Raw genomic sequence first — 26803 nt, forward strand, 5'->3', positions numbered from 1 at the left:
TCTCGGTCTCCCAAAGTATTCTCATCTCCACGCTATTGCAACCCTGATAATCTCATTCACATCTCTCCTATCAACTCTGTCACTCTATCCTGTGCCCTCTGGAATGCCAGATCAGTCTGTAACAAACTGGCCCCCACCCATGACCTTTTCATCTCCAACTCCCTGAATCTCCTGGCCATTACTGAAACCTGGATTTTACCCTCTGACACCACTTCTCCTGCAGCTCTCTCTTATGGGGGCCTCACCTTCTCCCACACCCCCAGGCCTGGGGGTCGCCATGGTGGTGGTGTTGGGGTCCTTCTATCCCCTGGTTACTCATACCAACATATACCATCAGAACCATCCCTTACATTCTCCACATTTGAAGTTCATGCTATACGCCTCTTCCAACCAGTAAACCTCAGAGTAGCTGTCATCTACCGTCCCCCTGGCCCTCCCTCCAAGTTCCTTGACAACTTTGCTTCCTGGCTCACTCACTTTCTCTCCTCAGACCTTCCCTCTATTATCCTCGGTGACTTCAATATTCCTATTGATATCCCCACAGAATCTGCTGCCTCCAAACTACTCACCCTCACTTCCTCATTTGGACTCTCCCAATGGACCTCCTCACCCTCCCATGCGAGTGGGCATTTGCTTGATCTGGTATTCACTCACCATTGTGATATTTCTGCTTACTCCAATTCCCCATTTCCCCTCTCTGACCATCACCTCCTCTCTTTTAACCTATCCCTCTCTCCTTCCCCTCCACTACCTCCGAAAGCCACCATCACTAAGCGTAACATTGAAGCCATCGACACTGCTTTCTTTTCTTCCCTACTTGACTCACTTCTCTCCCCTATCCTCTCTTTCTCCTGCGCTGAACAAGCTGCTTCCCTATACAATGCCTCCCTTACTTCTGCTCTTGACTCTGTTACTCCGGCGATCACTACTCACCCTCGCAAATTCACACCTGAACCCTGGCATTCCAAATGCACCAGATACCTGCAAAAATGTTCACGAACCGCCGAGCGACAGTGGAGAAGATCACGCTCTCAGGCAGATTTTCTCCATTTCAAATTCATGCTGTCATCCTACAGTGCTGCCCTTTCCCTCTCTAACAGTCATATTTCAAGAATCTCATCTCCTCCCAATCCTCAAATCCCCAGCGTCTCTTTTCCACCTTCAACTCCCTCCTCTGTCCACCCCCTCCTCGTCTCCCCTCCTTGCTCTCTGCCACTAACTTTGCTACCTATTTCACATCTAAAATTGATTCCATACGTCAGGACATCATATCCAACCAGTCCCCCAGCTCTCCACCTCCTCCTTTCCCGGATCACCCCTCCCCATCCATTTTACAGACTCTGACATCCTTCTCCCCTGTGACTGGAGAGGAAGTTAAGGCCCTTATCCAGTCCTCCCCCCCTTCCACCTCTCCCCTCGATCCTATCCCCTCCCACCTCCTCCGCTACCTCTCTCCTTCTGCCTGCTCCCATCTTGCCCACCTCCTTAATCTCTCCCTCTCATCTGGCACTGTTCCTTCTGCATTCAAGCATGCCCGTGTTTCCCCCATTCTTAAAAAACCTAACCTTGATCCTAACATTCTCTCTAACTACCGTCCAATCTCTCTCCTCCCTTTTGCCTCCAAACTCCTTGAGCGTATTGTTTACAACCGCCTCACCACATTTCTTTCCTCCCACTCCCTCCCTGACCCTTTTCAGTCTGGCTTCCGTTCTCTCCACTCCACTGAAACTGCCCTCACAAAAGTCAGCAACGACCTCCTTGCTGCCAAATCCAAGGGCCACTACTCACTGCTCATTCTCCTTGATCTCTCTGCTGCTTTTGACACTGTGGACCACCCTCTACTGCTGCATATACTTCACTCCCTTGGTCTATGTGACACTGCTCTCTCCTGGCTGTCCTCCTACCTCTCTGACCGTTCCTTCTCTGTTTCCTCTCATGGCGACTCCTCCCCCCCACAGCCTCTTACAGTAGGTGTTCCCCAAGGTTCTGTTCTTGGACCTCTCCTATTCTCTCTCTTTACGTCTTCTCTAGGTGAACTCATCAGCTCTTTTGACCTCCATTATCATCTCTATGCTGATGATACTCAGATCTACCTTTCCTCACCTGATCTTTCCCCCTCTATACTGACTCGTATCTCCAACTGTCTCTCTGCTATCTCTTCCTGGATGTCCCAGCGATTTCTCAAACTTAATATGTCTAAGACTGAGCTGATAGTCTTCCCACCCTCCCACATATCATCATGTCCCACTATTTCTTTATTAATAGATGGCATTACTACATAGTTGCCGACTTTCTGGCTGCTCCTTCCGGGAGGGCAGCGGGGGGCGTGGCCAAAAAAGGGGGCGTGTCCGGACGGGTGCCTGGCACTTGTAGGCGTCACGGGGCGGGGTCACGTGATCGCGTCATTTTGGCCCCGCCCCCGCTACACAATGCCGATAATACAGGCATTGTGAGGCAGGGGGCGGGGCCAAAATGACGCGAATCGCGTCACTGGCTGCCCTCGAAGCGGGGGTTAGGTGTAATTTGCGGGGGGATGTCGGGGGATCGGCGGCCGCCGGGAGGCTTGCCTGCCTCTCCGGGGGGGTGGGAGCTGCACCCGATTATCGGGAGGCTCCCGCCCAAATCGGGAGGGTAGGCAACCCTGCATTACTATCTCATCTAGCCCCAAAGTGCGTTGTCTTGGAGTCATCCTGGACTCTTCCCTCTCCTTTAAACCACACATTCAGAACCTCTCACAGTCCTGTCGTTTCCATCTTAAGAATATTTCCAAGATCAGACCCTTTCTCACCCAGGATGCTACCAAAACCCTTGTACATTCACTGGTCATGTCCAGACTGGACTACTGTAACCTTCTCCTAGCTGGCCTCCCCAAATCCCATCTCTCTCCTCTCCAGTCTGTGCTCAATGCTGCTGCTCGGCTCATCTTCCTCTCCAAACGCTCTACATCTGCCTCCCCTCTTTTGCAAGCCCTCCACTGGCTCCCATTCCCTTTCAGAACCCAATTCAAGGCTCTTACACTCACTTACAAAGCCCTCACCCATTCCTCTCCCATTTACATCTCTGATCTCATCTCCCTTCACTCTTCTGTCCGCCCTCTTCGTTCACTTAATACACGCCGCCTTTCATGCCAATTGATTACTTCCTCCCACTCCCGCCTCCAAGACTTTGCCCGTGCTGCTCCTCACCTTTGGAACTCCCTCCCTCTCCCTATCAGACTCTGCACCTCTCTACCATCTTTCAAACGAGCTCTTAAGACCCACTACTTCATTAAAGCCTTCCAGCTCTCATCCTAACTTGCTGCTACATCTTCCTTTCTCCCGGCCCACCCCATTCTGTGTCACTCCTGTTTGTCTTCCCCTCCCTTAAAGAATGTAAGCTCTTTCGAGCAGGGCCCTCTACCCTCTTGTGCTTCTCCCTACTGTAATTTAATTTATCTCTTACTAGCCACTAGGGCAACCAACACTTGGCTGCTTATGCGGGCGTTAATGTCACTAATATAGCAATGTTTATCCATGTCCTGTATTGTATTGTAAGTCAATGGTTACTTTTTTGTCTATGTACTTTGTAAGGCGCTGCGGAACACTTGTGGCGCCATATAAATAAATGATAATAATAATAATAATAAATAATATGATTGGTTGGTGCGTGAGAAAGCGGCTCTTGTCTTACTCATTTACACACCCCAAATGGGTAATGAATTAAGTGGATTCAAAGCCCAAAGTGAGCAGCCAATCAGAGCAGTTTTCTCATGCTGCAACAGACAACAGACAGGCAGCTCTGATTGGTTATTCACGGACAGATCCGGATCTTATTTATTTCATTAAGAATGGCGCTAAGAGCAAGTCCTGTATTGTCCAACAGGGTATATTTTTTTTTACCATTTAATTAATTCAGGATGGGAGAAAAGGGGAGCAAAACAGATGGGAAGGAGGGATTTGGTGGTTTATTTGAAAAAAAAAAAAAACAACAACAATGTATTTTATGTAGCAGTTTCAGTGCATTTGCTTTACAGTGCAGAACTACAGGTTGTGCAAATCAGGGCTTACTGGGACTTGTAGTTCCACACATTACCCCAAACATAGGCATGCACAGGCTTACAGAAAGGGTTGTAACACAACACTCCAAAACCCTATATATATATACTATCCACCCTATACCTCGGCCCCTGGGACACACACTACCCGCCCTATACCCCGGCCCCTGGGACATACACTACCCGCCCTATATCCCGGCCCCTGGGACATACACTACCCGCCCTATATCCCGGCCCCTGGGACATACACTACCCGCCCTATATCCCGGCCCCTGGGACATACACTACCCGCCCTATACCCCGGGACATACACTACCCGCCCTATACCCCAGCCCCTGGGATATACTCTAAACGCCCTATACCCCGGCCCCTGGGACATACAGTACCCACCCTATACCCCCGGGATATACTCTACATGCCCTATACCCCAGTCCCTAGGATATACACTACCCCACCCCCCTAAGCCATGGGACATACACTACCCGCCCTATACCCTAGCCCCTTTAGACTGCGGGAGGGGAGGGTTAGGGGTAGGGTTAGTGTTAGGATACTTACCTCCAGGTGTCGGGTTTCTCATCTAGTCAGGATTCCAGTGTCGGCATTTTGAGCGCTGGCACCCCGTACCCAACCTCCGCACCCCCATTAGCCAGCCTTTTTTTTTAATCTGGTCTTTGGGTTTTACATAAGAAGCCGCCTACCCAAGTGACGCTGGGCCGTTACCTTTTTCCTCCACTTTCTATAAATTTTTTGCAAGAAAACTAAAACCCTCTTTGCCACATAGGGCACAGCGCTGCACGGTGCAGTCACTACGGAGATGGTGGAAATCGCCACCGTGGTGGCGCGTATGGGGTTGGCCATGATATATCCTTCATCACAGGAATATTTTTATGGACACAAATAACAGATGACGATAAGATGATAAGATCTCATTCACCGTTTCTCCAGGATCTCCGGGTCTGTAATACGGGTGTTAGTCATGTGACTGTGAATGCCGCTCCTCCCGTCCCAATGAGGGCCAGCCCCGGCACCACCGGCCACCGTCTCATAGTAACTAGTGTTCTGGTTGCCGAAGGTGACGTTGTTCATACAGCCCTGCGGGAAATGGCATTTTTAGAGGCGACTATTTCATGTACAATTATTTCCTATGGAGGCTGGTTCTGCGGAGATAACAGAACCAAACGTACCCCCGCCTCAGCTGATTACAGTGCTGGTCTTACCTTCATATCAGAAATAAAAGTAAATCATTAAAAAAAAAAACCCCACACATTGTTACCCATGCACAGTAAGAAATGGCTGCCAGACAACACCGCTTAGTGCCAGCTGAAGCCGTGAGCTTGTAAAACCGCCTATGAGTAACTGCAAGGCAAAGGAGAGTCCGTCATTGGACTTCACACTCATTCTCTGTTGTTTGACATAACCACCATGGCCAAATGTAATTTCTAGGTACTAGGAAAGGCTCCTGGGAGGACAAAACCAGTGCCCCCTTACCACACCCAGAGAACACTTCTCACATAGCGGATATCAGTGCCAGTTGCTGTCTCCTCCGCAGTTGACCATACAGCACACTCCACATAAGTGCAACCCACCTTTGCGGTTCTCTCAGAGATACTGCAGTCAATGGTTCTCCAGCTATGGCCCAGAGTTATCAACGAGTGATAGTCTTGTTATCACTCGTTACTAATATTAAATGGTGCTCCAACCGAACAGCTCCTAAGTGTCATGTGTTTAAAAAATGACAGGAGCTGATTGGTTGGAGCGCCATTTAAGATTAATAACAAGAATATCACTCGTCGATAAATCTGGGCCTAAGCATCTTATTAGAGGATCAGCAAAAATACAGCAGAGGTCCAATAAAAACAGCCCCAAACATGACCTTGGTACCACCCAATTACTCATCCCAAAGCAACCTCACATGCTCTCAAGACTCTCACTTACCACTAAATGCCACCACATTCCCTCGGCTCTCCCCAGACCAAACACATTCCCCCCAACTGCCACTCAGACCTCCACCTGCCACTCCTACATATTTCTCCAGCATACTGCTCATACCTCCCCACATGACACTAGCATCCTCTCAAATGAAACCATTACCGACTCCATACCCCCATCCCACATGCCCTACCCTCAAGCCATTGGCACTAACATGGGGTGCAGTAGGTATTACCGCATGGCTGGCGGTTCAAATCCCGACAGCGGAAGCCCAGCAGAAGTGAAGATCCCGAACCCTAAATAAAGTAAGTACGGCTAACCCTACTCCCTACTCTAACCCTCCCTTAGGGGTGCCTAACCCTAACCTCCCCCCCAAGTGCCTAACCCTAACCCCCCTCTAAGTGCCTAAACCTAACCCCCCCTTCCCCACAACCTAAACCTAAGTCTCGGGGGTGGGCTAACCATAACCTCCCCCCGGGTGTGCCTAACCATAACCCCCCCTTCCCCTAGCCTAAACCTAACCCTACCGGGGGTGCCTAACCCTGATTCCCCCCGGGAGCTCTAAAACCTAACCCTCCCCCCTGCAGGTGTCCGCGCCCGGCTTACCTTCGTTCGGTATGCCGGGTGTCGGTGTTCAGGCGTAGGTTTAATTACAGGCATCGAGATTTCGATGCCTGTCTTTAGTATCTTGCCGGGATTTGACAGTCGGGAAGCCAACGGTCGGCATTTAGACCGTTGGCTTCCTAACTACATCCCCTAACATGCCCCTCAACTTATTGGTTGCTATGGGCAACAACTCCACTTCTGTAAACCTGCACTTTAGTAAATATACTCTTAAGTCTTTAATTCCAATGTGACCACAATTGCATGGGAATGTCCCAGGGGTTCTCCCCTGGATCTGAAATAGCCAAGGCCGTAATTTGGACACAGGATCTCATTAGCTAAGAGAGGCGCGTTCTCTCACTCCGTCAGCAAGTCAGCAGATGCCCAGGCCACGCCATTACTCTGCCCCCTGTACAGTGCTGCCTACAGCTCCCTGTCCGTTTAATGTGTCTCACCTGTGAGGCTGCACAGACTTCAAAGGCCTTGAAGATGACATCTACAATTCTCTGTGAAGTGAGCACATTGCCCCCAACAACAGCAGCATCCGCAGAGGGGTCCAGGATGGATCCTTTGGGAATAATGACTTGGACAGGCACCAGGCAACCCTGAAAAGGATACATGGCATATATTGGAGATGCTTGGTCACTGTTTTGTTACTAGAGGGAAGAGATAGAAGCCGTACCTGGTTCAGGGGGATGTCTTGGCCGACCATGCAGCGTAGGCAGTAAATCAGGGCAGAGAGGGTGATTGCACGAGGGGCATTGGAGTTCCCGAATACTTCATACCCAGAGCCGGTAAAATCAAACACAGCGCTGCCCTGGAAGTAGTGACGGGACACAGGTTATTATTATTGTCACTGCATGAACATCGCGCTAGGCTGCTCCTGGGGGAATGCTCTCTGCCTCTGATGGGCTAGGCCCCCACTATATCCCCTTCAGTCCCCTAGAAACACGGCTGAAGTGCCGCACACACCAGAGACATCTGCTGAACATTGGCCCTCATTCAGAGCCACTCGCTATTTGCGGTCGTTCGTTCTAAAACAAGGGGTGGCTATTCAAATGAACCGTTCGCTGTTTGCGGTCTGTTCACGCCTCTATGTCTGAACGAGCGAACAAAAGTTGCGTTCGTTTTTTGGAAAAATACGCCCCCTGGCCGCTCGCATCCTACGTCATGTCCGCTATTTATTAGATTAATCGAGTACATCGACAAGGGTATGAACTGCTCGCTATTCTTGGGGTTGGAGTTTGCTACCACAATTTTGCGAGCAGTTCTGACTATAAAATAACCCAGTGACGTGGTCAGTGACGCTGCTGTATTAATTATGCACACCCATAAAACGCCCGTTTTGACCTTTAAGCACGCCTGCGTTCTGATTTCCACTCCCCATTTTCAAGCACCTTCCCCTGTTACCACCCACATACGCCTCCTCCTGTCACTCAAATTAGCAGGCATTCGCTATTTTGCGAGCACATGAATTTCGGCCGCACTGACTGGTTAGCGCATGCGTATAACGATCTGTACGCATGCGCAGTTGGGCTAACATCGCTCGGAACGAACGAGCGGCCGCTTACGAGTGGCTCTGAATCAGGCCCATTGTCTCCTTCCTACTCGAGGGACAATCCCCTCAAATAGGGACTTTTGTGCGGTACTCGCAGCGGAGGTTTGCGAATTGACTGCCAAATGCGATGTGAGAGATGTGCACAAAAACGTGTGGAGACCATCTTGGAGCCCCCCAAAATTGATCATTTTATTAGCAGGACCGCATAGAAGGCTGCTTGTGGGCATTAGGGAAGTACTGAAGGTTTTCAAATGGCTGATTTGTGTTTTGTTTTTTTTGCAAAATGCAATAAAATTATAAAAAGCAAAACTTTTTTTGCTTAATCTCAAACAAATAAAATGAAAAAAAAAAGTAGGAAAAAAAGGTGATTTGGGGGCACTTTCAACAACTAAAACATAATAAAAAAAAAAACAATTATATTTCAATTTTTAAAAAAAACATTGTAATTTGGGTGTCTAAACTAACAAAATAAATTTTGGGGTAATTTGAGGACAATTTTTTTTACCCCCAAAAATTAAAAGTAATTATTGGATTAATTAAGCTAATTGGAAACTTCTAAATGCCTAATTAGTTATTAGTGTCCAAGGGTTTCAGCACGGTGTCCCGACATTTTAACCTTAAGTGCGAATGGAAAAATGCGAATTCACTCTGACTGGTTCAGTGCGAGTTGCTAATTGGATTGCAAAATTCATTCGCTATGCGAATTCGAACAAAAAATAGCAACTCGCACCTAATTGGATTGACCCCTATGTGTTGGCAACACTGAAAATCACTCATTACCTGTAATAGTGCTGTTGAATAAAATCTCATTAAAACCGGTAAACAGTTCATTGGACTCGATCCAAATAGGGGCGAGTAAGTTCGACTGTATGCCGCACACTTATAGTATATCCAGAACCCACACATTTCTGCTTTCAGCCCCATAGGGCTGCGAGCAGTCCAGGGTGAGATAGGCCGCGAGGGGCGTGTATTGCCCTGCCGTTGCCAGCATTTCTATGCTGATCCAATGACAATTTGTCCCCTTTTCACCTAATTAGATTGACCCAATAGAGTTATGATACATAATTAGTGTTTATGTTTAAATAAATAATTACGGTAAGTATTGTTGCAACAAAATGTTGACTATTTAAAGCTGGGCATCCACTATACAATTTTCTGTCAGGTATCTGTCCGGTTGGAATGAAAACCTGGTAATGTATGGGAGCAAATGACAGTCGATCGTATGGATTTAAACACTGAAAACAGGACAAAAAAAATTGTTCGAATTGGTTCAATTTCTGCGTTTTAACCAATTTGTCTGAACAACCATTTTTGTCCATTTTGCAGTGTTTGTGAGCAAATGGACAATTGTCATATGCCCCCATACATTACCAGGTTTTCATTCCAACCAGCCAGATTGGACAGATATCTGACAGATAATTGTATAGTGTATGCCCAGCTTAGTCTGAACGGCGGGATTCACATCAGGTTTTATGGTTCAATGATTACGGTGTAACTGCCGTCCTTGTTTATAATTTGATTCCATAATATTGTCCAATTACCTTTCTCCTCATGGTTTAGCCTTGCACATGGGAGCTGATTCAGGGCCGCTCGCAAGCGGCCCAATGTTAGCACACTATGCATGCGTCGGGTCCGGCGTGCGTGAGCCCCGCTGAATGACTGAAGTTCAGTCGCTACGGGGCTCGCAACAAGACGGGGCGGCTGTCGATGTTGATTGACATCCCCCCCCTTACTCGTTTTGTGGGCGGGTAAGGGGGGTGGCTGCACTAACGCAGGCGTTCCCTTAGGAACGCCTGGCGTTTGTTGGGCGGTCCAACTGACATCACTATTGATGTCAGTAGTGGACTTCCTGCTCTGTTAGAGCAGGAAGTCCACTCGGCTTTGCGGCAGCTAGACCCTGCCCCAGGGTCTCGTCGCAAGGCCGTTGGTCGCGATTATCGTGACGGTCTCCAGCCCGCTCGCACAAGCTGTGGGTTGTCACCCACAGCTTTGCGAGTCGCCGGAGACCAAAAAAAAAACACGCCCACATTCAGTGCGAGCGGCCGCCAGCAGCGAGCGGCTCTGAATGAGCTCCATAGTTCGGGCACATGTATAAGGGGATTATTACCTCCTCTTTGTTGATCTGCACTTTCAGTTTGATTGGTGACCCGTCATCCATGTATTCCACAGACTCCACCTCCAGCGCTCCTGTCTGACGCTCCCAACGTTCCGCAAACTCTCGCAGCATGTCCCTCACCGCCACCTCTGCGTTGGCCTGAGAAGGAAGGACCCAGAATGTGCGAGATGTTACGTGTCAGTGTACAGGCCGTGTAATGTGTCCTCTTACTAGCTCATAGTTGTAAAGTGCCATCATTCTATTGCATTAAGCTGCTTTGTCATCCAGGGGAAGTAACATAACACAGAGTCCAGACACACATCTGTCACTCACCTACACGTAGTATTATTTTAGCTTTAAGCACTCCTAGTGAAGCAGCAGTCCGCGTCAGGTCGCTTGCCCTATGAATTGCGCATGTGCAAAAAAAAAAAAAACCAACAGAAAAAAAGCCAATAAAAACTTGCGCATGCCGACCCACAAAAGGCGGCATCTAGGGCCAGCGGCGGCTGCATCCCCCGGGATCCAGATAAGGCTGGAGTAATAAAAGTGCTTTCTGCTGATCATGGCCTGGCAAAGAGCCGTAACTAGGGTGGTGCACCGCAGGGCAGGGGACGCTGCTCGGGCATGTTAATTTTCTATTTATAATCATTCTCACTAGTAGGTTCCTTTTCTATTATCCCAACATGCAGTGGCATAACTAGGGGGGGGGGGGGTCGAGCAGGGCTCGTGCCCTGGAAGCCATCGGACCGGCGGCGCGCGGGGGTGGGGGTGTGCCGTCTTTGCGTTCCAGGACACTGGTCACTGTAGTGCGGACCACACAGAGTGCAGTCCGCACTACACAGTAACAAACACCACCGTCAGGTGGTACACTCGTACTACCTGGCGGCAGTGTGTTTGCTTTGGCAGCCAATGAGAGTCAGACAGACAGACTGCTACGCACACTGCCGGAGCCCCATTCATGAGCTCCATATTCCGCCTCCCGCAGTGGGTGATGGGAGAGACGTCATGACGTCCCTCCCATACTGCAGAGCGCACCGCCCCGGGAGGACAGAGGCGCGGAAGGCGCCGGGCTCAGGAGCAGGGATTCAGGTGTTTGGGTTTTTTTTGTATGTGTCTTTGTCTGGCACTGAGGGCCAGGGGGGGAGCACTGCATAGGGGGGAGTACTACTGGGGGGGAACTATATAAGAGGCACTGCATAGGGGGGACCACTACTGGGGGGACTATATAAGGGGCACTGCATAGGGGGGACTACTACTGGGGGGACTATATAAGGGGCACTGCATAGGGGGGACCACTACTGGGGGGGAACTATATAAGAGGCACTGCATAGGGGGGACTACTACTGGGGGGGACTATATAAGGGGCACTGCATACGGGGGACTACTACTGGGGGGGGACTATGTAAGGGGCACTGCATAGGGGGGACCACTACTGGGGGCAATGCATAGGGGGATCACTACTAGTGGCACTGTATAAGGGTCATTACTGGGGGCACTGTATAAGTGGTACTACTGGGGGCACTGTATAAGGGTACACTACCGGGGGCACTATATAAGGGGCAATACTACCAGGGGCACTGCATAAGGTGCACTGCTTCTGAGGACATTGCATAAGGGGCACTGCTACAGTGGGCATTGCAAGAGGGGCACTACTACTTGGGGCAATAAGGTGCATATGGAATGAAAAGGAATGTTCCCAGAGTGACGAAACGGTGGTGTGTCATGTTGGTGTGGCATGTGGCCAGAACCACTTTTTGTCGCGCCCGGGGTGGGGGCTCTGTTTTTTTAACGTGCCCTGGGCTCCAAGCACCCTAGATACGCCTCTGCCAACATGTCCTGGCTGCCCCTATCTCGTGGCTGAGGCACACACATTTCAAAATACTGTCATACCCAGGACTCAAACCTATTACTTCTCACATGGTAGTCAGACACCTTACACATGGAGCTAACCAGGGGTGTATTAAGAGAGTAGGGTACCTGTGTGCACCCTCATGTAAGATCCGCCCCTGCTTCCGCAATAACCGCCAAGTAACTCTCCATAGAGATGAGCATTTGTGAGCTAGCTAACTAACGTGCACAGGGAGGGTAAAGGCAAAGATTTGGCCAATGCAAAAGCATGGGGATGTCATACAATGTGAATATTACCACTAGCATTAGCAGTGTTATCGCCAGGGGTAACCTTTGTTATACAGGGCAGAGAGATAAGAAGCTTTTATTAAACTGGCCCCTAAGAGGCACTGGGAATACAGCAAAGCAGATGGGGGTCTCACCTGGATATGAGCCATGTAAGCCTGGACCACCTCCAGCCTGTACACATCAATTAGCTCGTTCACCAACTGGATGCCCTTCTGATTGGCTGCCACCTGTGCCCGCAAATCCGATAAATTGTCGTGGAGATTACGTGTTCCGCTGCTGCCAGGAATTAGACCCGGGGCCATCAAGGACTCTGTGACAGCTGTAATGGGACATATGTATTATCAGCAAAGATATGATCTATATGTGCCAGGAATATACAGGGGCACTGCATTTACTATATATAACCGGATCTATATGTGCCAGGAATATACAGGGGAGCTGCATTTACTATATATAACCGGGATCTATATGTGCCAGGAATATACAGAGGTGCTGCATTTACTATATATAACCGGGATCTATATGTGCCAGATATATACAGGGGCACTGCATTTACTATATATAACCGGATCTATATGTGCCAGTAATATACAGGGGCTCTGCATTTACTATATATAACCGGGATCTATATGTGCCAGATATATACAGGGAGCTGCATTTACTATATATAACCGGGATCTATATGTGCCAGATATATACAGGGAGCTGCATTTACTATATATAACCGGGATCTATATGTGCCAGATATATACAGGGGCGCTGCATTTACTATATATAATCGGGATCTATATGTGCCAGATATATACAGGGGCGCTGCATTTACTATATATAATCGGGATCTATATGTGCCAGATATATACAGGGGCGCTGCATATACTATATATAACCAGGATCTATATGAGCCAGATATATACAGGGGCGCTGCATTTACTATATATAACCGGGATCTATATGTGCCAGATATATACAGGGGCACTGCATTTACTATATATAACCGGGATCTATATGTGCCAGATATATACAGGGGCACTGCATTTGCTATACAAAACCAGGATCTATATGTGCCAGATATATACAGAGGCACTGCATTTACTATATATAACCAGATCTATATGTGCCAGATATATACAGGGGCGTTGCATTTACAATATATAACCGGGATCTATATGTGCCAGATATATACAGGGAGCTGCATTTACTATATATAACCGGGATCTATATGTGCCAGATATATACAGGGGCGCTGCATTTACTATATATAACCGGATCTAAATGTGCAAGATATATACAGGGGCGCAGCATTTACTATATATAATCGGGATCTATATGTGCCAGATATATACACGGGCACTGCGTTTACTATATATAACCGGGATCTATATGTGCCAGATATATACAGGGGTGCTGCATTTACTGTATATAACCAGAACCTATATGTGCCAGATATATACAGGGGTGCTGCATTTACTATATATATCCGGGATCTATATGTGCCAGATTTATACAGGGGTGCTGCATTTACTATATATAACCGGGATCTATATGTGCCAGATATATACAGGGGTGCTGCATTTACTATATATAATCGGGATCTATATGTGCCAGATATATACAGGGAGCTGCATTTACTATATATAACCGGGATCTATATGTGCCAGATATATACAGGGGCGCTGCATTTACTATATATAACCGGATCTAAATGTGAAATATATATACAGGGGCGCAGCATTTACTATATATAACCGGGATCTATATGTGCCAGATATATACACGGGCACTGCGTTTACTATATATAACCGGGATCTATATGTGCCAGATATATACAGGGGTGCTGCATTTACTGTATATAACCAGGACCTATATGTGCCAGATATATACAGGGGTGCTGCATTTACTATATATATCCGGGATCTATATGTGCCAGATATATACAGGAGCACTGCATTTACTATATATAGACTTATTTACCTACTGTATATTGGTGATGCTATAAGGAGACAGGAGCCTACGGCTTATTACCTACTGTATATTAGTGATGCTATAAGGAGACAGGAGCCTACGGCTTATTTACCTACTGTATATTAGTGATGCTATAAGGAGACAGGACCCTACGGCTTATTACCTACTGTATATTAGTGATGCTATAAGGAGACAGGACCCTACGGCTTATTTACCTACTGTATATTAGTGATGCTATAAGGAGACAGGACCCTACGGCTTATTTACCTACTGTATATTAGTGATGCTATAAGGAGACAGGAGCCTACGGCTTATTACCTACTGTATATTGGTGATGCTATAAGGAGACAGGACCCTACGGCTTATTTACCTACTGTATATTAGTGATGCTATAAGGAGACAGGAGCTTACGGCTTATTACCTACTGTATATTAGTGATGCTATAAGGAGACAGGACCCTACGGCTTATTTACCTGCTGTATATTAGTGATGCTATAAGGAGACAGGAGCCTACGGCTTATTACCTACTGTATATTGGTGATGCTATAAGGAGACAGGACCCTACGGCTTATTACCTACTGTATATTGGTGATGCTATAAGGAGACAGGAGCTTACGGCTTATTTACCTACTGTATATTGGTGATGCTATAAGGAGACAGGACCCTACGGCTTATTACCTACTGTATATTGGTGATGCTATAAGGAGACAGGACCCTACGGCTTATTACCTACTGTATATTGGTGATGCTATAAGGAGACAGGAGCCTACGGCTTATTTACCTACTGTATATTGGTGATGCTATAAGGAGACAGGAGCCTACGGCTTATTTACCTACTGTATATTGGTGATGCTATAAGGAGACAGGAGCCTACGGCTTATTTACCTACTGTATATTAGTGATGCTATAAGGAGACAGGACCCTACGGCTTATTACCTACTGTATATTAGGGATGCTATAAGGAGACAGGAGCCTACGGCTTATTTACCTACTGTATATTAGTGATGCTATAAGAAGACAGGAGCCTACGGCTTATTTACCTACTGTATATTAGTGATGCTATAAGGAGACAGGACCCTACGGCTTATTTACCTACTATATATTAGTGATGCTATAAGGAGACAGGACCCTACGGCTTATTACCTACTATATATTAGTGATGCTATAAGGAGACAGGACCCTACGGCTTATTACCTACTGTATATTAGTGATGCTATAAGGAGACGGGACCCTACGGCTTATTTACCTACTGTATATTGGTGATGCTATAAGGACACAGGACCCTACGGCTTATTACCTACTGTATATTGGTGATGCTATAAGGAGACAGGACCCAACGGCTTATTACCTACTGTATATTGGTGATGCTATAAGGAGACAGGAGCCTACGGCTTATTTACCTACTGTATATTAGTGATGCTATAAGGAGACAGGACCCAACGGCTTATTACCTACTGTATATTGGTGATGCTATAAGGAGACAGGAGCCTACGCATTATTTACCTACTGTATATTAGTGATGCTATAAGGAGACAGGAGCCTACGCATTATTTACCTACTGTATATTGGTGATGCTATAAGGAGACAGGAGCCTACGGCTTATTTACCTACTGTATATTAGTGATGCTATAAGGAGACAGGACCCTACGGCTTATTACCTACTGTATATTGGTGATGCTATAAGGAGACAGGAGCCTACGGCTTATTTACCTACTGTATATTAGTGATGCTATAAGGAGACAGGAGCCTACGGCTTATTTACCTACTGTATATTAGTGATGCTATAAGGAGACAGGAGCCAACAGCTTATTACCTACTGTATATTAGGGATGCTATAAGGAGACAGGAGCCTACGGCTTATTTACCTACTGTATATTAGTGATGCTATAAGGAGACAGGACCCTACGGCTTATTTACCTACTATATATTAGTGATGCTATAAGGAGACAGGACCCTACGGCTTATTTACCTACTATATATTAGTGATGCTATAAGGAGACAGGATCCTACGGCTTATTTAACTACTGTATATTGGTGATGCTATAAGGAGACAGGACCCTACGGCTTATTTACCTACTGTATATTGGTGATGCTATAAGGAGACAGGAGCCTACGGCTTATTACCTACTGTATATTAGGGATGCTATAAGGAGACAGGAGCCTACGGCTTATTTACCTACTGTATATTAGTGATGCTATAAGGAGACAGGAGCCTACGGCTTATTACCTACTGTATATTAGTGATGCTATAAGGAGACAGGAGCCTACGGCTTATTACCTACTGTATATTAGGGATGCTATAAGGAGACAGGACCCTACGGCATATTTACCTACTGTATATTGGTGATGCCTTAAGGAGACAGGAGCCTACGCATTATTTACCTACTGTATATTGGTGATGCTATAAGGAGACAGGAGCCTACGCATTATTACCTACTATATATTAGTGATGCTATAAGGAGACAGGACCCTACGGCTTATTTACCTACTGTATATTAGTGATGCTATAAGGAGACAGGAGCCTACGGCTTATTACCTACTGTATATTAGTGATGCTATAAGGAGACAGGACCCTACGGCTTATTACCTACTGTATATTGGTGATGCTATAAGGAGACAGGACCCTACGGCTTATTTACCTGCTGTATATTAGTGATGCTATAAGGAGACAGGAGCCTACGGCTTATTACCTACTGTATATTAGTGATGCTATAAGAACACAGGACCCTACGGCTTATTACCTACTGTATATTGGTGATGCTATAAGGAGACAGGACCCTACGGCTTATTACCTACTGTATATTGGTGATGCTATAAGGAGACAGGAGCCTACGGCTTATTACCTACTGTATATTGGTAATGCTATAAGGAGACAGGAGCCTACGGCTTATTTACCTACTGTATATTAGTGATGCTATAAGGAGACAGGACCCTACGGCTTATTTACCTACTGTATATTAGTGATGCTATAAGGAGACAGGACCCTACGGCTTATTACCTACTGTATATTGGTGATGCTATAAGGAGACAGGACCCTATTGCTTATTTACCTACTGTATATTGGTGATGCTATAAGGAGACAGGACCCTACAGCTTATTACCTACTGTATATTGGTGATGCTATAAGGAGACAGGACCCTACAGCTTATTACCTACTGTATATTGGTGATGCTATAAGGAGACAGGACCCTACAGCTTATTACCTACTGTATATTGGTGATGCTATAAGGAGACAGGACCCTACGGCTTATTACCTACTGTATATTGGTGATGCTATAAGGAGACAGGACCCTACGGCTTATTACCTACTGTATATTGGTGATGCTATAAGGAGACAGGAGCTTACGCATTATTTACCTACTGTATATTGGTGATGCTATAAGGAGACAGGACCCTACGACTTATTTACCTACTGTATATTGGTGATGCTATAAGGAGACAGGAGCCTACGGCTTATTTACCTACTGTATATTGGGGATGTTATAAGGAGACAGGAGCCTACGACTTATTTACCTACTGTATATTGGTGATGCTATAAGGAGACAGGAGCCTACGCATTATTTACCTACTGTATATTGGTGATGCTATAAGGAGACAGGACCCTACGGCTTATTTACCTACTGTATATTAGTGATGCTATAAGGAGACAGGAGCCTACGGCTTATTTACCTACTGTATATTAGGGATGTTATAAGGAGACAGGAGCCTACGGCTTATTTACCTACTGTATATTGGTGATGTTATAAGGAGACAGGACCCTACGGCTTATTTACCTACTGTATATTAGGGATGCTATAAGGAGACAGGATCCTACGGCTTATTTACCTACTGTATATTGGTGATGCTATAAGGAGACAGGAGCCTACAGCTTATTTACCTACTGTATATTGGTGATGCTATAAGGAGACAGGACCCTACGGCTTATTTACCTACTGTATATTAGGGATGCTATAAGGAGACAGGATCCTACGGCTTATTTACCTACTGTATATTGGTGATGCTATAAGGAGACAGGACCCTACGGCTTATTTACCTACTGTATATTAGGGATGCTATAAGGAGACAGGATCCTACGGCTTATTTACCTACTGTATATTGGTGATGCTATAAGGAGACAGGAGCCTACGGCTTATTTACCTAATGTATATTGGTGATGCTATAAGGAGACAGGAGCCTACGGCTTATTACCTACTGTATATTAGTGATGCTATAAGGAGACAGGAGCCTACGGCTTATTTACCTACTGTATATTGGTGATGCTATAAGGAGACAGGAGCCTACGGCTTATTTACCTACTGTATATTAGTGATGCTATAAGGAGACAGGAGCCTACGGCTTATTTACCTACTGTATATTAGTGATGCTATAAGGAGACAGGACCCTACGGCCAGGGGCGGATTGGGCATTACTTTTTGCGGGGAAAATCCCGGTGGGCCAATTGGTTGTGGGGCCGCTTGTTATTTGAGGCCCCGCCCCCCGATTCGCGTCACCCAGCCGGCTCCTGTGTGTTTTACACAAGCAGCCTGGCTGCCTATCAGTACTGCCTGGCCTTGCCTTAGCCTCTCTCGCGAGAAGAGAGGCCAGCGGCCAGCATCCTATCAAGGCTCCACCCAGCGTACAGTCGGAGTGAGGTGAAGTGGCGCTGGACCGCGGGTGACAGCGTGGCCGCGGTGAGGGTAAGTTGCGGCGGGGATGGGGGGCCGCCGGCCGGTCAGAGCAGTCTTTCAGCCTGATCACATCCTCTCCACTCTCCCCTCCCCAGGCTGTGAAGTGTCATGTTTAAGTTTCATTTCACAGCCTGGGGAGGGGGCAGAGTGGAGAGGAGACAATCGGGTCTGGCTGCAGTCTAGGGGGTGGTGATCTGTCTGTTGGGGGAGGGGGGGGTCTGACATACTAGGGGTGGTGCTGGAGAGATGATGATCTGTCTGTGGGGGAGGGGGGTCTGATATATTAGGGGCGGGGGAGATGATCTGTCTGGGGGAGGGGGGGTCTGCTATATTAGGGGCGGGGGAGATGATCTGTCTGTGGGGAGGGGGTGCTCTGCTATACTATGGGTGGGGGAGATGATGATCTGTCTGGGGGAGGGGAGGTCTGCTATACTAAGGGCGGGGGAGATGATCTGTCTGGGAAGGGGGGTCTGCTATACTAGGGGTGGGGGAGATGATGATCTATCTGGGGAAGGGGGGGTCTGCTATACTAAGGGCGGGGGAGATGAGCTGTCTGGGAAGGGGGGTCTGCTATACTAGGGGTGGGGGAGATGATGATCTGTCTGGGGGAGGGGAGGTCTGCTATACTAAGGGCGGGGGAGATGATATGTCTGGGAAGGGGGGTCTGCTATACTAGGGGTGGGGGAGATGATGATCTATCTGGGGAAGGGGGGGTCTGCTATACTAAGGGCGGGGGAGATGAGCTGTCTGTGAGGAGGGGGTCTGCTATACTAGGGGTGGGGGAGATGATGATCTGTCTGGGGAGGGGATCTGCTATACTAAGGGCGGGGGAGATGATGATCTGTCTGGGGGATGGGGGTCTGCTATATTAGGGGCGGGGGAGATGATCTGTCTGTGGGGAGGGGGGTCTGCTATACTAAGGGCGGGGGAGATGATGATCTGTCTGGGGATGGGGGTCTGCTACACTAGGGGTGGGGGAGATTATCTGTCTGGGGAGGGGGGTCTGCTATACTAAGGGCGGGGGAGATGATGATCTGTCTGGGGATGGGGGTATGCTACACTAGGGGTGGGGGAGATGATCTGTCTGGGGATGGGGGTCTGCTATACTAGGGGTGGGGGAGATGGTCTGTCTGGGGGACGGGGGGTCTGCTATACTAAGGGCGGGGGAGATGATGATCTGTCTGTGGGGACGGGGGGGTTGATCTGTCTGTGGGGAGGGGGGTATTCTGTGCTAAGGGTAGATCTGTGTGTGAGAAAGAAGGGCTATTCTGTGCTAGGGTAGGAGGACGCCACTGAGGAGACGCAGGAGGATGACGCTCGGGAGACGCAGGAGGATGGCACGGTGGGTGGATGGTGCCGGAGAGAATTGGGGGTGGCACTGGAGAGGCGCAGGGAGATAGCGCTGAAGAAACACACCAGGGGATAGGTTGGAGACACACCAAGACGCTGGTGCTGGAGACACACATATAGGACGGTAGGAACGCTGATACTATTAGAAGAAACACTGGGGCACAGTCATCTTCAGTAAGATAACAATTCTAATGAAACCATATTACTGATGCAAATGGAACCAAAAGAGCAAATATATTTTATTAATATAAAATTGTTTGATATGGGAAACCCACATTTATTATCTGGTTAAACCTCTGTTGCATGATAATGACATTGGTTTTATTGGGACACATACAGGCGGCTTCCAGACCATGGGATCTCATGCATGAATAGCAAATACCAACTCAAGACACTGCCTGTCCAGGGAGGATCAATGTCTTCAGAGATTCCCCATTGCAGAGTAATCATATAGGTAAGAAAATGCTCATTCACATGCTCGCTGTGCTTATTCACTGGAGAGAGGGACTGTGGGCATGGCTATCAGCTCCTGGAGCGGTAGGCATGCCCCCAGTATGACTATGACTGAAACAGGGGGAGTGGCTTGCAGGTATGGTGTTTCGCATTAGGCCACACCCCTTTCCACAAGGCCACACCCAATTTTTCGGCGCGCGCCTTCGGCGTGCACACCAAGGGCAACTTTCACGTTTTTTTCCAGGGCCACTTTCATTTCCCAATCCGCCCCTGCCTACAGCTTATTACCTACTGTATATTGGTGATGCTATAAGAAGACAGGACCCTATGGCTTATTACCTACTGTATATTAGTGATGCTATAAGGAGACAGGACCCTATGGCTTATTACCTACTGTATATTGGTAATGCTATAAGGAGACAGGACCCTACGGCTTATTACCTACTGTATATTAGTGATGCTATAAGGAGACAGGAGCCTACGGCTTATTACCTACTGTATATTGGTGATGCTATAAGGACACAGGACCCTATGGCTTATTACCTACTGTATATTGGTGATGCTATAAGGACACAGGACCCTACGGCTTATTACCTACTGTATATTGGTGATGCTATAAGGAGACAGGACCCTACAGCTTATTTACCTACTGTATATTGGTGATGCTATAAGGACACAGGACCCTACGGCTTATTACCTACTGTATATTGGTGATGCTATAAGGACACAGGACCCTACGGCTTATTTACCTACTGTATATTGGTGATGCTATAAGGAGACAGGAGCCTACGGCTTATTTACCTACTGTATATTGGTGATATGCTATAAGGAGACAGGACCCTACGGCTTATTTACCTACTGTATATTAGTGATGCTATAAGGAGACAGGAGCCTACGGCTTATTACCTACTGTATATTGGTAATGCTATAAGGAGACAGGACCCTACAGCTTATTACCTACTGTATATTAGTGGTGCTATAAGGAGACAGGAGCCTACGGCTTATTTACCTACTGTATATTAGTGATGCTATAAGGAGACAGGAGCCTACGGCTTATTACCTACTATATATTAGTGATGCTATAAGGAGACAGGACCCTACGGCTTATTTACCTACTGTATATTGGTGATGCTATAAGGAGACAGGAGCCTACGGCTTATTACCTACTGTATATTAGTGGTGCTATAAGGAGACAGGAGCCTACGGCTTATTTACCTACTGTATATTGGTGATGCTATAAGGAGACAGGACCCTACGGCTTATTTACCTACTGTATATTAGTGATGCTATAAGGAGACAGGACCCTACGGCTTATTTAACTACTGTATATTGGTGATGCTATAAGGAGACAGGACCCTACGGCTTATTTACCTACTGTATATTGGTGATGCTATAAGGAGACAGGACCCTACGGCTTATTTAACTACTGTATATTGGTGATGCTATAAGGAGACAGGAGCCTACGACTTATTTACCTACTGTATATTAGTGATGCTATAAGGAGATAGGACCCTACGGCTTATTTACCTACTGTATATTAGTGATGCTATAAGGAGACAGGACCCTACGGCTTATTACCTACTGTATATTAGTGATGCTATAAGGAGACAGGACCCTACGGCTTATTACCTACTGTATATTGGTGATGCTATAAGGAGACAGGAGCCTACGGCTTATTTACCTACTGTATATTGGTGATGCTATAAGGAGACAGGAGCCTACGCATTATTTACCTACTGTATATTGGTGATGCTATAAGGAGACAGGACCCTACGACTTATTACCTACTGTATATTAGTGGTGCTATAAGGAGACAGGAGCCTACGCATTATTTACCTACTGTATATTAGTGATGCTATAAGGAGACAGGACCCTACAGCTTATTTACCTACTGTATATTAGTAATGCTATAAGGAGACAGGACCCTACAGCTTATTTACCTACTGTATATTAGTGATGCTATAAGGAGACAGGACCCTACGGCTTATTTAGCTACTGTATATTAGTGATGCTATAAGGAGACAGGACCCTACAGCTTATTACCTACTGTATATTAGTGATGCTATAAGGAGACAGGAGCCTACGGCTTATTTACCTACTGTATATTGGTGATGCTATAAGGACACAGGACCCTACGGCTTATTTACCTACTGTATATTGGTGATGCTATAAGGAGACCGGAGCCTACGGCTTATTTACCTACTGTATATTGGTGATGCTATAAGGAGACAGGAGCCTACGGCTTATTACCTACTGTATATTGGTGATGCTATAAGGAGACAGGACCCTACGGCTTATTACCTACTGTATATTGGTGATGCTATAAGGACACAGGACCCTACGGCTTATTTAACTACTGTATATTAGGGATGCTATATGGAGACAGGAGCCTACGGCTTATTTACCTACTGTATATTGGTGATGCTATAAGGAGACAGGAGCCTACGGCTTATTACCTACTGTATATTAGTGATGCTATAAGGAGACGGGACCTACGGCTTATTACCTACTGTATATTGGTGATGCTATAAGGAGACAGGACCCTACGGCTTATTACCTACTGTATATTGGTGATGCTATAAGGAGACAGGACCCTACAGCTTATTTACCTACTGTATATTAGTGATGCTATAAGGAGAAGGGACCCTACGGCTTATTACCTACTGTATATTGGTGATGCTATATGGACACAGGACCCTACGGCTTATTACCTACTGTATATTGGTGATGCTATAAGGACACGGGACCCTACGGCTTATTTACCTACTGTATATTAGTGATGCTATAAGGAGACGGGACCCTACGGCTTATTACCTACTGTATATTGGTGATGCTATAAGGACACAGGACCCTACGGCTTATTACCTACTGCATATTGGTGATGCTATAAGGACACAGGACCCTACGGCTTATTACCTACTGTATATTGGAGATGCTATAAGGACACAGGACCCTACGGGTTATTTACCTACTGTATATTGGTGATGCTATAAGGAGACAGGACCCTACAGCTTATTACCTACTGTATATTAGTGGTGCTATAAGGAGACAGGAGCCTACGGCTTATTTACCTACTGTATATTAGTGATGCTATAAGGAGACAGGAGCCTACGGCTTATTACCTACTGTATATTAGTGGTGCTATAAGGAGACAGGATGCTACGGCTTATTACCTACTGTATATTAGTGGTGCTATAAGGAGACAGGAGCCTACGGCTTATTTACCTACTGTATATTGGTGATGCTATAAGGAGACAGGACCCTACGGCTTATTTACCTACTGTATATTAGTGATGCTATAAGGAGACAGGACCCTACGGCTTATTACCTACTGTATATTAGTGGTGCTATAAGGAGACAGGAGCCTACGGCTTATTTACCTACTGTATATTAGTGATGCTATAAGGAGACAGGAGCCTACGGCTTATTTACCTACTGTATATTAGTGATGCTATAAGGAGACAGGACCCTACGGCTTATTTAACTACTGTATATTGGTGATGCTATAAGGAGACAGGAGTCTACGACTTATTTACCTACTGTATATTAGTGATGCTATAAGGAGATAGGACCCTACGGCTTATTTACCTACTGTATATTAGTGATGCTATAAGGAGACAGGAGCCTACGCATTATTTACCTACTGTATATTAGTGATGCTATAAGGAGACAGGACCCTACAGCTTATTTAACTACTGTATATTAGTGATGCTATAAGGAGACAGGACCCTACGGCTTATTACCTACTGTATATTGGTGATGCTATAAGGAGACAGGACCCTACGGCTTATTTACCTACTGTATATTGGTGATGCTATAAGGAAACCAGAGCCTACGGCTTATTTACCTACTGTATATTGGTGATGCTATAAGGAGACAGGAGCCTACGGCTTATTACCTACTGTATATTGGTGATGCTATAAGGACACAGGACCCTACGGCTTATTTAACTACTGTATATTAGGGATGCTATAAGGAGACAGGAGCCTACGGCTTATTACCTACTGTATATTAGTGATGCTATAAGGAGACGGGACCCTACGGCTTATTACCTACTGTATATTAGTGATGCTATAAGGAGACAGGAGCCTACGGCTTATTACCTACTGTATATTATTGGTGCTATAAGGAGACAGGAGCCTACGGCTTATTTACCTACTGTATATTGGTGATGCTATAAGGAGACAGGACCCTACGGCTTCTTTACCTACTGTATATTGGTGATGCTATAAGGAGACAGGACCCTACGGCTTCTTTACCTACTGTATATTAGTGATGCTATAAGGAGACAGGACCCTACGGCTTATTTAACTACTGTATATTGGTGATGCTATAAGGAGACAGGAGCCTACGGCTTATTTACCTACTGTATATTGGTGATGCTATAAGGAGACAGGACCCTACGGCTTCTTTACCTACTGTATATTAGTGATGCTATAAGGAGACAGGACCCTACGGCTTATTTAACTACTGTATATTGGTGATGCTATAAGGAGACAGGACCCTACGGCTTATTTACCTACTGTATATTAGTGATGCTATAAGGAGACAGGACCCTACGGCTTATTTACCTACTGTATATTAGTGATGCTATAAGGAGACAGGACCCTACGGCTTATTTACCTACTGTATATTAGTGATGCTATAAGGAGACAGGACCCTACGGCTTATTACCTACTGTATATTAGTGATGCTATAAGGAGACAGGACCCTACAGCTGCGCAGACCTCAAGTACATTGATTGACAGAAAGTGCCATTTGTGGGTAGTGACGGGGGGGGAAGTTGTCGGGCGAACGCAGGTATTCCAGTGCGTTGTAACGGCGTTGCAGGGGCGTGCATAAATTATTCACTGCAATACCATACACAGCCTGAGGCCTAATAGCGTGCACTGAAGTAAGCAATTCCTGAGTGAGGTCTGACCTGTCTTACCTGTGCGTATGGGTCCGATGTTACTCGATGTTACCGATTGTTTCGCTATGTTGCCCGTGTATACGGATGTGAGTAAGGGGAAGTGGGCGTCCTTATGGTAAACTGATCGCTATGCGATTGCAAACATTTGCATTTCACCGCTGGTATTAGCAACTGCGTTGCGTGCGTTCTAGCAGGATAGCGATACTTGCTGAATCAGGCCCTGAGAGCGCTGCATCAGATATGACAGCATAATGTCGACACATTCAGAATGTTGACATGTAACATTTTTGCATTCATAATGTCAATGTGATGCTAACCCTAAGATTAATATCATGTCAACATTCTAGGTGCCAACATTCAGACCATGTTAATATTCTGCATGGTGATATAATGATTACATATCGCTACATGGTATTTCCCTCCCAACAATATATGGAAGCCTTCTATATATTCCATACTGTACAAACACTGTCATTAGTCAATATTTATATCGAGCAACTTGTATGGTCGGTTTATCATCTCTTTAAAAAGACTTTTGTAAATAGTAAACATAAATACTGCAAAGAGTCACTCTCTTACATTACACATTTACCTATCGGGGGACATGAATGACCTCACAATTACATATATTTCATACATCATGTACAGCCCTTACTTGAGCCCATACAAAGCCCCGCCCTGAGGCCATGTAAAGCCCCGCCCTTTGCGACCTCACAAAGCCCCGCCCTTTGCGGCCTCACAAAGCCCCGCCCTTTGCGGCCTCACAAAGCCCCGCCCTGAGGACACTGCACGCCCCCCGCTCACCATCCTCCTGGAACGCTCCCTCTTTCACAAGTTTGAATGACGTGAAAACTGCTCCTTCCTCTTTCAAGGACTTGGAATGAGGTGGCATGGAGCCTGGGGTGATACCACCAATGTCAGCATGGTGCCCACGGGAAGCCACAAAGAAAACCGGACGTGGGGCTTCCGTCCGAAACACCTGCAGGGGAATGAAGAGACAGATGTTGCTTTGCGGCTAGATCACACTGGGGACCTCATTCAGAGGCGCTCGCAAAATGCGAGCGCTCACTCTGAATGAGGGCGGCCGCATCTATTTTCTGACCCG

General features: G+C 46.6%; 1 protein-coding gene across 4 annotated transcripts in view; it reads right to left on the reverse strand.

Moving 5' to 3' along the window:
- OPLAH (5-oxoprolinase, ATP-hydrolysing) overlaps window positions 1-26803 on the reverse strand; it is a 120736-nt gene that overhangs the window by 4900 nt on the left and 89033 nt on the right. For all 4 annotated transcript variants that reach the window (XM_088457193.1, XM_088457191.1, XM_088457192.1 and 1 more), the window contains 6 exons: window positions 26503-26677; window positions 12489-12673; window positions 10231-10377; window positions 7248-7382; window positions 7021-7170; window positions 4968-5125 (listed from right to left, as the gene is read on the reverse strand). In XM_088457193.1, the coding sequence (XP_088313319.1) occupies window positions 4968-5125; window positions 7021-7170; window positions 7248-7382; window positions 10231-10377; window positions 12489-12673; window positions 26503-26677 (950 nt within the window). The remainder of the gene's footprint in view (window positions 1-4967; window positions 5126-7020; window positions 7171-7247; window positions 7383-10230; window positions 10378-12488; window positions 12674-26502; window positions 26678-26803) is intronic.

Source organism: Taudactylus pleione, unplaced genomic scaffold, assembly GCF_031769625.1.
Source record: "Taudactylus pleione unplaced genomic scaffold, aTauple2 ptg000744l, whole genome shotgun sequence".
NCBI lineage: Eukaryota > Metazoa > Chordata > Amphibia > Anura > Myobatrachidae > Taudactylus > Taudactylus pleione.